Raw genomic sequence first — 14397 nt, forward strand, 5'->3', positions numbered from 1 at the left:
GTAAACGATCCTCTTTCAGCCCCATTTACAAATATAGTATAAGAGACGTAATCAATGCATTTCATAATCATCTCTACCCAATACCATGAGAATCCCAAACAACAAGGATAAATGCCCACTCTAGTCTATCATAAACTTTCTTCATATCCAGCTTGAGTGACAACAACAATTTCTTGCCCTTTTTCCTATGTTTTATATAGTGAAATAACTCATGGTCCATAAATATATTATCCAAAATTAACCTATCAAGCACAAATGCTTACTGATAAGGGGAAATGAAACATGGGAGAGCACTTCTGAGTCTCAAGGCCATGATATTTGTGACGATCTTCAATGCTATGTTGTACAAATTGATAGGCCTATAGTGTTTAACTCTCTATGAATAAAGTGTTTTGGGGATCAAACAAATGAATGTGTGCAACTATAGCATGCATTCAACACTCCATGTTTAAAAAATTCCTCCACAAGAAGAATTACCTCCATGTTGATGATGTTCCATAATTTTTGATAGAATAACGGCAAAAATCCATCAGGGCCAAGGCTATTTAGAGGACCCATTTCCTTCATTACTGAGAGTATTGAGCTAACAAAAAGATTTAATTGGATCATAATATAACACATGATTAAATTGTATAATTCATTTGACATTCATTGGAAGAGCCCCCTCTAATGAAAATATTCAACCCTTACTTTGATACCTTCCAATATCCCACAAAGAAACAAGCAATGGGAGAGGAATAAAATTCTTAGATAAGAACTGCTCCAATGCAAATGATTGGTTATAAACCATTGCAATGTACCCCCCCTTTATAAAATAAAATTAAAAAAAATCCTAGAGGAGTTGCTTAGTTGTCAAAAGACCACATTCTTGTAATACAGGCTAAGAATTTAAATTCCCTCAAGATTAGGTATTACACATCAACCTTATCGGATGAGAATCAACTTTTTTTTCCCTAATTAGTAAGGTAATAATATATTTTAAAATAAATAGTAAATAAGTAGAATAAAACTTTAAGGCTATTTAATTTTTTTTTAAATAAATAGAAATTACAACACAGAGTTTAATGTTAGGGTCCAATAATAATAATTCATAAGTCTAAAATTAGATTAATAATTTAAAAAAATATAAGAGGATAAAGTAGTAGTTAAACACTTAAACTACACTACAATTACAGTAATTATCCCCAAAAAAATATCCATTAGGTTTTGATTCACCCATTTATTGCAGAGAGATGTTACAAATTTTTTTCGTACAAGACGGATTTAATTTATGCTTCCTAACGTAGCAGTGAAGGGGTTTGCAGGGGTAAAGAGTCAATTGACTTGGCTTTGAACTCGTCTTGATCTTGCGTTCTCAACACTGTCGATCAAGAAGGTCAAAAAATCAAGAAGGCGTCGATCTCAGGCTTCTGGAACAAGTTGATTTCTCAGTTCGGACAAGAAATGGAGTTGGCAAAACTCTTCGGTTGGTCCAGAGTTACATTCGTTGGGTGAAGAACTGAAGATGGAGGATGGCCCTGTGAAATGGTACGGATTTAAGCTCTTCCCCGCTATTTCTTTACTTTCTTTATGGTTGTTTTGCTTAGTGTTTCATGTTGCAGTCCTCTGCCCTTTCAGTAATAACTCCTCCTCCTCCACTCTCTGTATCTCTTGTTGTTATTTTTCGTGTTTTATTCTCCTTAAATGTATTCACTTGTTGCAAGTTCAAGCTCCTGTCCAAGCATTTCTGTTCATCATGGTCTTATTTTCGATTGTTCAAGACGATTGGGTTAATTGTACCTTTCCCTTTTTATTTTTGTGTAGCTGGTCTTATTTATGTATTATTCAATAATATCTTAGTTATTGTTCACAAGAAGTAGGGATTTTGAGCATTATTCTAGTGTTTTTTTGTTTTTTTTTTGTTTGGTGTGTGTGTGTGTGGGGAGGGGAGGGAGGGGAAGGGGGGGGGGGGGGGGATAAATTTTCTCCTTTAATAGGTTTGCAATGAAATTGCTTGGAAATCTGGATTTAATCTTAACCCTAGTTTCTTTTCATCCTTATGGATAACCCTCACTTTATTGGTCTTGGAAACGAATGAACGACCAACCTTACTTTATTATTATTATTATTTTTCAAAATTGAAGTCTTGGAGAAGGGAAGGTAATTCAGGGTTATTGGGGTTTTTTCCTCAGCAGGATTGGAGGGCTATGAGCGTATGAAGCATTGTTATCATGTATGAGGCTTTGTCTCGTTAAACAGTTGCTTGAGCTTGCCTACTCTATAAGGTGCTGATTGTTACGTTTGATGTGGTTATCATACTCTGAAGTCTGAAGTTTTATAGTTGATGAGTCATTTCAAAATTTAGTTTGCTTTTTATGGAGGTTAATGTTTTTAGTTCCATCTCCAAGAGATTCATAGGTTGTCCGCATCAGGTATTTGGTTATGGAATTGGGGTTAGACTGTTACAGTAGTGTGCTGGTCAATAGTGGTCAACTGTGGTTGCTCCATTCTAAGTTTTGGTCGGAATCTATTTTATTTGATTCTTCTCTCATTTTTTAGAGTGAAAAGCATAAAAAAACCAATCCCATGGCTAGTACTTATAATCAGGGAACGAAAATTATTTACTTTCCCCATTATTTTTTTGGTCCAAATAGTTGAAATTTGGTGGGTAGCCTAATTTGATGCCAATAAACACAATGGAATGGTTGGTTTTGCTTAAAAACTCACTTAAATTGGTGTTATGGATCGGCATATAATCGTCTGTATATACCGGTAAAACTGTAATTTTACAACCTTATTTTAAACAATTAAACTAACATAAATAAGCACAAAACTATTATATTAGTAAGAAAAATACAAGTATATAATAATACAAATACAACTACTCAATACCAAGTACTATGCCTTGGTGGTCCATGTCTTCCACTCTCTGTCTCCGTTGATAGTTGGGTCAGGCCCATGGCTACAACATTAAACTTCCGCTCCATTATTTTCTTGAAGTCATTCCAAGACATGTCATGCTGATGGTTGTTGACATACAAGAACCAGGCCTCTGTAGTTTTCATCATCCATGACGGTAAAACTACTCCCCTCGGGGGGTAACGTGAACGGAGGTCTTCAATTGACATCGTAGCATCGAAAGGATATCTGTTGTTGCCTCCAACATAGCAGTTCTCTGTGAGCCAAATGGAGGCATAAGCGGACACCCGATCGATAACCCCAAACATCATTACCCCAACCACCATATGTCTTGCCTTCTGCGTGCCAAGCTCATGGAAGATCCATCATTATATCCATAGTGCGAACTCCTAGACGACATATCATCGTGTCCATAGCGGGGGACACCATAGCCATAGCGGTGTGGAGCCTCGGACTCCTCCGGTCTGGACCCCATCACTCCCGACACTTGTCCATCGGATCAAAATGGCCGTATGAGCCATATGATCGGTATCATCACTATAACCATAGCCATCGACCCATACCCATGGTGGCCATGCATATCTGCTGCTCTCCCCCCGAACTCCCCCTCCCTGGCCTTGTACTCGTGCCCTCATGCTCACCACCATGTCGTCTCTGGGTGGCTGTGTTTTGAGTCTCTCCTTTCTCGGGGGATCCTTGCCTCGATATGGAACATGATATCGTTCTTACTCCTCCACCACCACTACCACCACCACCACCACCACCACCTCTCATCTCATCCCTCCAGTATCTCGTTCATCCGATCATCATCTTCTGCCGCCCCATCCATCCTCATCCGCTGTCCCCCTTGTCCTCCCCTCTTGGGCCTGTACTCATTTATATTACTCCCCGCTTGGCTGTTGGTCGGCCTACCTCCAGGCTGGTCTAACCTCTCGCCCCTATCCAACACCAATCCGTGGTGGATGTTGGTCTCTCATGGCTCGAAGATATCATCCTGATGTCCTTGTCTTGCCCTTGTTGTATTTGCGTGTTCTCTATTTTAGCCTCATTTGTTGACAAACACAAGGTCATTCCTTGACTTCCACCTTTCCTCCTCTCATATCATCCCTACTCCTTCCTCTCACCCCGCCTCGGGGTCCTCTTCCCTCTTCGGTTCTCCTCCCCCCTTAGATCCACCACTCGCTGCTTATCCATATGCAGTTTACTTTATTCTTAACAAAAATCCTACTTGTATCACTTTATGTAATGTAATGTAATGTAATCATGCATCTAACCTGATCATAATTTTGTCGGTTTTGAATACACTAACCAGGTCCCGTGCATCTCTGTTTTTATCTCAATAATTTGTATTGATGGTTAGCTAAATTCTTTCACAAATAAAAAGCAAGTACTAAGTTCTAAGTTTTTAAGTTCTTACCTCCATATGGCAATTTGATTGGACCTTCGTTTGGCTCTATTTCCCAATAACCTCCATCCCCGTTCCCCATCCCTTTTCGGTTCTTTTTTTGTTGATATGCTGCATAATTCACAAACTCCGTCAAATTATATTTACTACAAGTTACAAATTATAATAATAGTAGTAACACAACTAACTACTTACCCCCCTATGCATCGGATGCTCTCTCCATCTACTTCACTGTTCGTTCCCCTCTTCTCTTTGTTCTTTTTTCATTCTCTCCGCTCTTTTCCTGTCCCCCGGGGGATCACCATCGTAGACCTTTTTATAGGATCTGGTCTCCACCATTTTCACTTCCTCCAGTCTCGACGTTTCTCCTCTCCCCACTACTAATCTTGATTATCACAAACACATTAAGTTAGTATAAATAATTAAATACTACTCTGTATTCATTTTCATAGTATAAATGTATAAGAGTTAACAACTTGTTAAATCAAATAGTGAGACTATAGATAAAAAATAATAAAATACTTACTTTGATCCAACCCTGACCACTCCTCATACTGTCTCGCCCTTCCTTCTTCGTTGGCTTTCTCTCTCTACCTCCTCTCCCTCTCCCTCTCTTTCGCCTTTTTGTTTTTTCTCTTCCCTCTCCCTTTCTCTGGATATTTGATCTTCTGTCCTTTAACTGTCTCTCTCCGGTGTCTTGGTTTATCCAGCTGTTTCATCGTACCTCCCCTTTCTTGTTCCCTTTCTCTCCCCCTTCTCCTTCCCAACTTCATCATCCTCTCGTCCGTTCTTTCTTTTGTCCATCTCCCGTTTTGCTCTTTCGATCCTCCCTGTTTGTGGTTTTCTTTCCCTCCCCTCCACTTTCTCCTTTCTCCCATTTCTCAAATTCTGTGTCTCTTCCTCCTCCTTCTCCTCTGTTCCCCTCCTTGGGGTAGGACCTTCCCCTTCAATGTTCAACCTTTACTTGTGGCCTTCTTTGTCCCCTTTGTCTCCCTTCCCTTCCTTCTTCCTTTCTTCCTCCCTTTCCTCCTTCTTCTCTTCCCCTTTTTCTTCTCTCTCTGTGGTCCACCTCTTTGTCCTCTTCCCCTCTCACCTCCCTCCTCTTCCCTCCCTTCCCCCCTCCCTGTCCTCTCCCCTCTTCCCCTCCCTTCCCTCCTTCTGCTCCCCTCTCCTCCTCCTTCTCCCCTACTCTCCCTCCCTCTCTCCCTCTCCTCCCTCTCTCTCCTCCCTCCATCTCTCCTCTATGTTGCCCCCCCCTCTCCTGCTTCTTTCCCTTCTCCTCTCTTTTTCTTCTTCCCTTGTCTTTCTCCATCTCCTCCCTTTCGTTCCCTTCCCTCTCTCCCCAGTAAGTGAGCCTTAAACCTACTTATGCCACCAGAATTCAACTCCTTACCACAGAAGTTGCATCTTGTTTTACTTTTATTTCCATCGATTGCAACACAGTATTGCCATGCAGGATCAGCCCTCCCCTTCCCTGCAGACGCCGCTCCCTGTGTCGTCCCCGTCCCTGGCCCTGTGAACCTGCTCCTCTCCCACTACTAGACATGATAACAGTTGGTCTGTTGCAACAAAAATGATTTCACAAACAATTAAACAATACCAATATAATATTTTAAACAATATATAAATTTTTTCCGACAAAAGAAAATGCTACCATATCAAAACTGACAATGAAACCATACAAGAAGCACTTAAAAATAATTATATAGGTATTCTATAATTTTCTATAATTTTCAAAATCATTTTCCTTATTTATTCCTAATTGTTTCTCTTTTTTCATAATTATTTATATTTTATATTCATATTTTAATAAATTTCAAAAAATCAAAAAATTATTTATTGGGTCGAAAATTATTCCGACTCCGTGAGTTTGTAGATTGACCCATGGGGATCCACATATATTTTTTCAATCACAATGCAACACATATATCATGCAAAAAGCAAGCATTTAAAATGTATAAAAATACAATTTTTGGCGCTGAAAATAAATAAATAAATTACTTAGTGAAAAAAAAATTCGACTCCGTGAGTTTGTAGATCAGCCTATTGTATTCAACATATATTAATTTCATACCCATCCAACAATATTATGGCATGCATTTTCAAAAAAAATAGTTTAGTGAAGAGCGGTTTACCTCTCGGATGAAAAACACCCAGTTTGTGTGAAATCTCGCTTGATCGTCGCGAATAAGGCTATATCCGTCAAGAATGAAGTGAGTACTGCGATTTTATGTCGAAGATCGGACGAAAATATGGCCAAAACACCTAGAACTAGGAGAGAGAAGCTCGGATGGTGTGGGTGAGGAGAGAGAAAATCAAACGAAATTCAAAAGATAAATAATGAAAAATTCCCACGAACCCGCATTTATCGCGAATTTCGCCGAGAAATCGGCGAAATCTCGGTATTTATCGCCGATATGGCGATATCTCGCCATATCGCCGAGAAATCGCCGGGATTTCGCCGAAATCTCGGCGATATAATGCATTTCTCGTTTCGCCCCCTGGTATCGTTGGGGGGGGCCCTTTTTCGTCTTTTTTTTTTTTTTTTTTTTTTGGGAGAAGGGGGAAGGGGGGGGGGGGGGGGGGGGGGGGGGGGGGGGGGGGGGGGGAGGGGGGTGGTGTTGTTATGAGGGGGGGGGGGGATAAAAAAAAAAAAAAAGAACAAAACCCGCCCCCCCCACCCAACAAAAAACATAATATAAAAAAAAAAAAAAAAAAAAAAAAGAAAAGGAGAAGAGGGGGGGGGTGAAGACGCCAGGACACAAACCAAAACAGGGCGGGGTGGGGGGGAGGGTCCTTGGTTCCGGGCGGGGGGGGGCGAGGCCCACGAGGGGGGGGGCAAAAAAAAAAAAAACCAACGGGGGTTGGTCCAAGTGGTAAGCAACTTGGTCCGCTTAAGCAAGGTTTCGGTATCGAAACCTTGTGGATGCAAAAAATCCCCGCTGGGAGACTCACCTACCACAGCCAGGTGTGCAACCCGGGTCGAACACCGGATTAGTCAGGGCAAAGCCTTGGAACCGGGGTTGGCAACCAAAAAAAAAAAAAAAAAGGTTCCATGTTTATTCTTGAACCACAATAAAGTTTTTGGGCTTTCAGAGACTGTTCCTGAATTATTTGAAAATCTGGCAAAAGTGATAATTTATAGCAGTACGAAAACAATATGGTTTTGCCTTACCTGCATGTAGCTTTGACACCTTTGATAAAACTGGCTGTGGCCTCTAGGAACTAAGATCAAGTAATTCTCTTCTGAAAATCTTCTTACGTGGGGCTTTTCCAATCCAATGCACTTATCTAGATTAGAAGAATTGTTGAGGTCCACTGTTTAATGTACTTCTGTCCAAATGCAGGTAAGTGCTACCACTGTGGAGGGTTTCCCGAGATAGGCACTGGGATGATGGGATCTACTTGATCCCATGCTGAACTCAATGATTTCTGGTCCCAACTGTAACTTCGGATGGTACCTCTTCCATTTACACCCATTGAAGCCTCTGGGGGTTTCAATCTGTTATAATCGAGGATTCATTACTTACCAATGTATGGGCAACACATTTAATGGTTATACAGTGCATGTGGTTTGCCTCCATCATGCTTAAGCTTTTCAAACATATAATTGTATTAGTACAATGCTTGTATGCTTGGTAGCACACTGGATGACCATAGAAATTATTTTTGCAGAGATACTGTCCAGGCAAAAAGTTAGAAGCCAGATTAATCTCAGTGTCCAACACGAGAAGTCAGAGAAGGAGAAGTCTCTCCTCAAAGTACTTTATCTGAGTTTGACAAACGGAGCCAAGTTGGGATATGTACATTTTATTTGTGAGAAGCTTACTTGACAAATGACAGCCTGAATGTGGAGGAGGTTTCACGTGAAAAGAGTATTGGTGCAAGAAGCAAATAATGGTTAAAAGTTGTGGGGACAATTCAGAGAAGTGGCCTCACTTCTTTAAAGTTTTCCTTCCTGGTTTCAGCTCAGAATGTCTGGTAATCACTTGGATTGATCCTGTCTTATTTCTGTCTTCATTTATGGTGATAAGAATGTAAAAATGGAACCCTGAGTTCCAAATTCTTTAAATTTATAGCTATGCATATGGGTACACAAATAACGGACAACTCAAATTGGATGGTAGTGGCATTTTTGTAAAATATATAGAATAGTTTAGGTCTTTTGGGAAGCCAACATGACTTATGAATGAATTGTAACTACATTTAAAGGACTAGTCTGGTATTCGAAACTGTGGGAGGATAAATTAGAACAGAAGTTGAGAATGAGTGGCCTAGTTAAAATGCATCTGATCTTGATTGTAAATAGAGAAAGAAAGCTTCCTCAACCTCGTAATGGAAATTAGATGGTAGTAAAACCAGACCTACTCTCAAATGGAAAATCTTTGTAATAGGACAATGGTTTGGCCTGAAAGAGGCTTATATTAATGGAAATCAGTCAGGAGTTGGTTTCTGTTCATGTGGGCCTTTATCCCATGGGCTCTCAATGTTAGGCCACTTTTATGGCCTAAAGTACATTGCACAGGGGATTTGCTAGTTTGTTTCTTTACTTTTTTCCTTTAACGAGTGGTGAGCCTGCATACCTTATTACCCTCCTGAGACAGTGCAGTGGGGGGAGCCTAGTGCACTTGGTGTCTCCTTTTGGGTTAGTCTGGTTGAACCGGTTGGTTCAATTAAGTGGTCGTCTTGTTGGTCTAGTTGGTGTTTGTTGCTTTTACTTGTATTTTTATTGATTGGTAACTGTCAGCAATTATTTTTCACCAAAAACAAACTGTCAACAGTTAGTTCAGATCACTTTAGAAACTCATTGAGCCATGTACTCCAAGCAAAGAGGGACAAAATTTGAAACCTCCTAAATTGTGAAGCTTCTAATTTTGGACCCCCTTCTGCTCCTATGCTTCTATAAAGTAACCCACAAGGACACCAGAGTCCAAGATTTTTGTTTCAACAACATATTTCTGCTGTTGCAGTCCTTTCTTAGGCTCATCTGTAGCATCCTGAAAAGGTAGTCACATGCGATCCACTTTCCATTTGAGGGGCCTTCATTTTTGGTTAAGAAATCCAAGGGCCAGAGTATTGATAGATAGAGTTCAAACAGTTTCTTTGTTGAGATTTCACAGCCTAATTCTGGGACACCATGTGCAGGTGTCTATAGTTTACTGACCTCAGGCTATCTAAATCAAATTAAAATGAGGGAAATAAAAGGGAAGAGTTGGTTTCGTTACAAATTAAGAAAAGGGGTCCTTCATTGATCTGACCAAAGATCTTTAAGACTGTGAAGTTGTGAGCTGCCTATTTCTTGTTTCAATTGCTGCTTTTTGGTTTAAAGAAGGATGAAATTCGAGCCTTCCATTGGGCCATTGTAGCAGAAATAAGAATATTTAGTTGTTTCCCTTTTTTTATGCAGTTGGCACAACATAGAGCATCTTGGCTCTGCTTATTTTGTATGGATTGGTCATTGTGATCCTGACACTGTGTACATGATGGCGACCTGCTCTTTTCTGTTGGTATTTTCAGTTAGCTTGGTTGTGGTCACTGAAACTAATTCATTTCCATTGCAGAAAATTCCAATAGCTTTCTTCAAACATTTAAAGGAAAGAGCCCCTTGTATAGCCTCCTTAAGAGGTCCAAGTGGGAAAACTTGGCAAGTAAGATTGGTTTGTAACACTGATGGCTGGTTTTTCCTAGATGGTTGGGGAGTGTTTGTGAGGGACCACTCAATACAAGTGGGTGATTTTACTGTTTTCAGATATGAAGGTGAGTCACAGTTTAGTGTTAGAATATTTGATAGAAGTGGATGTGAGAAGCAGGCTGCGTTTTCTGTTGTATGTAGTCCAGATGCTGGCTTAATAAAGAGTCATGGAAAGAGGGGGAGAGCTATGGTGGAAACATGTCCTCAAGGAGTGGCAAACAATAAGACAAGCAGACGTCCTCAAATTTGTCTTGAAAGAAAAACGCAGGAAAAGGCAGTGAAAGTTAAATTACTTTATGAGAACAATTCTGAGAAGAAGGCTGTTGTTTCTGGAAAATGCAGTCATGACATCAACTCTATAAGAGCTGATGCAAAACATAAGCAGAGCAAGACGGTGACCAAACCATTCTCATTATTGCCTTACAAGGAAAGGGAGCAAATCCCACCTGCTATCCATTTAGACAATGAAACCGATAAGGCTATAGTTGTAGTGGAGGATTCTGATGAAAGTGCTGATGACAGGAAAAATAAACAGAGCAAAACAGTGGCAAAACGTTCTTCATTGTTGCCTTGTGTCACAAAAAGCAAGACAAAGGACTCATCTGTTATTCATTTAGAGAATAAAACCAAGAAAACTGTTGTCGAAATTGAGGATTCTGATGAAAGTTGTGATGAGAGTGATTGTACGAAGCATAATGTATTTGCTGCTAAAAGACATATAATGTCTGAATTCCTTGGTGACAGAAAGAAACGGGGAAGACCACCAAAGAAGAAAAAAGCTATGGAAATGCATTCTTCTTCAAATAAAGCCAGTGAAGGTATGCCAAGTTGGAATATTGGGGTGAATATGAAGCGTTATACAAGGAGTACAGAACATTTGCTAAGGGGGTCCAGCGTTTCTGGCCAATCACTTCATTTAAATTCTTTGGATATAGTGCCTATCAGTGCTGAACGAGGTGATTTCTTACGAGTTATGCTGTATGTTTTGCTATTTTTAGTTGTACAACTATTTATTCATTTTGCTTAAGTTTGGAATGTTAATCCTGCAGCTAGACGGTCTTTGATTTCACAAAGACCAACAATCACAATTGAAGAAGTACAGAAAACACTTGATGCAGCTCATGCATTTCAGCCAAAGAATCCTTCTGCTTTAGTAGTAATGAGGCATGGCTATGTTTATGTTGGGTTCTACCTTGTAAGTTATCTCTTTTCAGGAGTTCTTAATTTCTGCCTTTGTGTTCTTGCTTGGTGAATCCTGTTGATGATTTTTATTCTCTAAGTTTTAGGCTACTTACTATCATGTTGCTTTTGAAAAAGAAGTCAGTAAATGGAGGATACTAGTACCAATTCATAAAATGTTCTCTCCTATATCCTGATGCAGTCGCATAGGGGCATTAAACCGAAAGGAGACCTATATCCAAGCTTGGTAGGTCCATAAAGTGCTGGTTGCTATACTGTGGGATGAAATTGATCTTTGGGTAGTTGCGGGTAAATGTTAGGTCTTGTACTTTCTTGGGTTCCATTTTTAATGGGCCTAATATTAAGTTCATAAGGTAGGTAAAGTTAGGACAAAAGACTAGTGGTTAAATTAAGTGGTTAAGTTAGTTTTGATACTTAAAGAGTTGGAGTTTCATTGGAGTGTGTAATTGTAGTTAGGACTCCTATTATTAGTCCATTTAGTAACTTTAGAAAACCTTTATATATGTAATAACCACCGTCCTCCCCTCCCCCTTCCCCACCCCCACCCCCACCCCACCCCCTCCCCCCCCAAAAAAAAAAAAAAAAAAAAAGAAAAAAAAGGAACCACACACACACAGAGACATCCCCACGCTAATTGTAGCCTAATTATAGATGATATGAGTGAAAACAGAGGTTTGGAGCAGCTGTTCAGGAGTGCATACTGGAGTGGCAGCCCAAACCTTTCTTCTCTCCCCTTTTCTTTGACATGTTCTAGCTCATGCTTTTCCTAAGAAGATGATAAGTGTCATTTCATATTGTTGTTAACCATCAAGATATGGGCCCCACCAACTAATTCAACCAAATAAAACTGAAACTGAATTGACCATCAGCTAAAGAGCCAGATCTTAGGTTTAACCTGATTGACATTTGGGTTGAGTTTGGCTTCTGCTAGTGGCCTGTTATCTTGGCTGGTTTTGATCAGCCAAAACACTGTGTTGTCTTAGTAACTTGCCAATACCTTGGTTGAGTTAATGTTTATTTTTGTTTTTATTTTTTAATAATTTCGGCCATGGTTTCAAGGCCCATGGGACCTAATCAGGTAATGAAACTTCCAAGACAACCACCCTATAAACATTGGTCAAATCCTTAATTTCCTAGCAATCTGACCCAAATTCTGGTCAGCTTTGACTGAGATTAGTTCATGGTGAAAAAGTGATGGTTGCAAGAGACAGCTAGTTTGACTGACTTAGTGCGTTTGTTTTTTCAGATGCTGAATGACATCTTATGGTTGGTGGTGCCTTCCAACATACTGGGTGTCCTGGACAGCATCTGAAAGTCTTTTGGGGTCATACCACATGATGCTGCTGCTCTTTCCTTTGATATTTTATGACTATTTTATTTGTCTTCCTTGGCCTGGTTTCAAACCCAGCCGATATGCCTTTCCCTACAATTCCTTGTAATTCTCTCATAGGATTGTGCTTAATCCAATGGTTATCCAATTTAAACAAATTTGTATTTTATTTAAACCCCCTTTTATTTATTTCAACTCGTGTTAGATACCTTTGGCTTACCTATGGGGGGGGGGGGGGGGTCGGGGGGTCCCCCCGCTCCCCCCTTGGGGCCCCCGGCCCCCGGCCCTTCGAGTTCTAAGGAGATACAAGGATATTGCCCTGTTGACCCCTGTTTCGCCCTAACTTGGACAATCTAGGCCAAAACTTGCTTGAGTTGACTGGGGAACATATCTGATCAGCATATCCAAGCCATCCTTAGAATTTTGTTAAGAAATCTGGATGATCTTATTTTGCAGTCTGCACCAGTTGCTCAAAGAGTCTACTAGCACTTACATGTGTTTCTTGTGTTTTGGTCTCATGCAGCCTCACTTGTTGTATCCAGTTTGATTTCTACTAAAGATGTTTTTATTTTTATTTATTTTTTATTCTGACCATTAGTTCTTGTGCTTGCAGTCGTTGCCGAGTTCTTTTGTCAAAGAATTCCTTCCCCCAAAAAACCAGGAAATGATTTTGTGGGACTCAAATGACAAGGCATGGCCTGTGAAATATGTTTATGCCAATACACCATTTCTAAGAGGTGGACTTAGTGGTGGTTGGATCAAATTTTCATTGGCCAATAATCTCGAACTGCATGATGTCTGTGTCTTTGAGCTTATCAAGGCAAAGGAAATGAAAGTTCATATTTTCAGGGTAAAAGAAGATGTTACTCCACTAATCAAGGCTTAAAATGACAGACTGTTGAACTTCTTTGTTTTATTTGATGGAAGAAATCAGTTAAGTGAATCAGGGCAAGTACTGTCTCAATATACCATCAGGAATTCCAATCTTAAGCATCCCAGAAGAATCAGCCTTTGGCATGGCACAGACGAAATTGGCCTGTACCCCTTCATTTTCTCATATTGGCATCAACTTTAACCCCTGATTTGAGTGACATCACTGTATCTTCTCATTTTTTCAATTGGTCAGGTGATAAAGCTTCTTCAGGAGTAGGTGCATTTACATACGGCAATTCACAGGTGATTACATTATTTGGTGTTATTTGGTTCTATCAGGACCCTTACCTTTGGGTCTCTGGCGTACCAATATTTAAATGTGGAATGTTATTTACAGAACATTCCTGGAGATTTGACAATGAAAAGCTTCAGCTTAGGCATTTCCAATAACTTGATGCTTATCAAGATTAAAATCTGGAAATCTATGACCAATCAAGCTTTGCTAATAGGTCTAGGAGTGGTTGTGCTGGAGGATTTTGTTTGTATCATTGATACGGAAACCCAATTGTTGTAATTTATGTGCTTTCGCTATTATTAGAAAGATTGTTTGGGCAGGATGTCTCTGTGTGTGTTTTTTTTGGGGTCAAGTATCACTTACTGTACCTCTTAGTAACCAATTGACACTTGACTTTCTTTTAGTTGGATAATATTACTTATTTCACCTTATCTAGTCATCAAATGCCTTTAATTTTTAAACTTAAATATTATTCTGAAGTCACAAGTTATTAAAATCTCAAAATATTTTCAATTATTCTATTATTTAAAATTTTGAATTATTTTCAGTTAATATTATTATTAAAATTATAATATACTCTAATAGGTAAAACTTTAAATTATCTTCAATTAATTTTATTCTAAGACCTTAGAGTACCCTTATGTCGTTTAATCTAGATATTATTCTTTTTCTTAGGGGAAAAAGAAAGAAATGAATAAAACCTA

At 39.5% G+C, this 14397-nt stretch overlaps 1 protein-coding gene across 4 annotated transcripts; it reads left to right on the forward strand.

Annotated features, from left to right (window-relative positions):
- The first annotated feature begins 1183 nt into the window (after nt 1-1183).
- On the forward strand, nt 1184-14122 carry LOC149009703 (B3 domain-containing protein Os11g0197600-like). 4 transcript variants are annotated; one of them, XR_016174423.1, is made up of 7 exons: nt 1184-1527; nt 7651-7837; nt 7979-8284; nt 9865-10951; nt 11045-11190; nt 13139-13701; nt 13796-14120. XR_016174423.1 is itself a non-coding variant. In XM_089161380.1 (6 exons), exons 3-6 carry the CDS (start codon nt 8201-8203, stop codon nt 13409-13411), a joined length of 1590 nt encoding a protein of 529 aa, XP_089017506.1. In that variant the 5' UTR covers nt 1184-1527; nt 7651-7837; nt 7979-8200; the 3' UTR covers nt 13412-14122. The 4 variants fall into 4 exon arrangements, 3 of the variants coding, with proteins under 3 accessions (XP_089017506.1, XP_089017508.1, XP_089017507.1); XM_089161380.1 differs by having other exon boundaries at nt 13139-14122; XM_089161382.1 differs by lacking the exons at nt 13139-13701; nt 13796-14120 and adding an exon at nt 12442-12601.
- The last annotated feature ends 275 nt before the right edge of the window (nt 14123-14397 follow it).

This window comes from Hakea prostrata, chromosome 7, assembly GCF_041222555.1.
Source record: "Hakea prostrata isolate BN-2017 chromosome 7, UWA_Hpros_2, whole genome shotgun sequence".
Lineage (NCBI taxonomy): Eukaryota > Viridiplantae > Streptophyta > Magnoliopsida > Proteales > Proteaceae > Hakea > Hakea prostrata.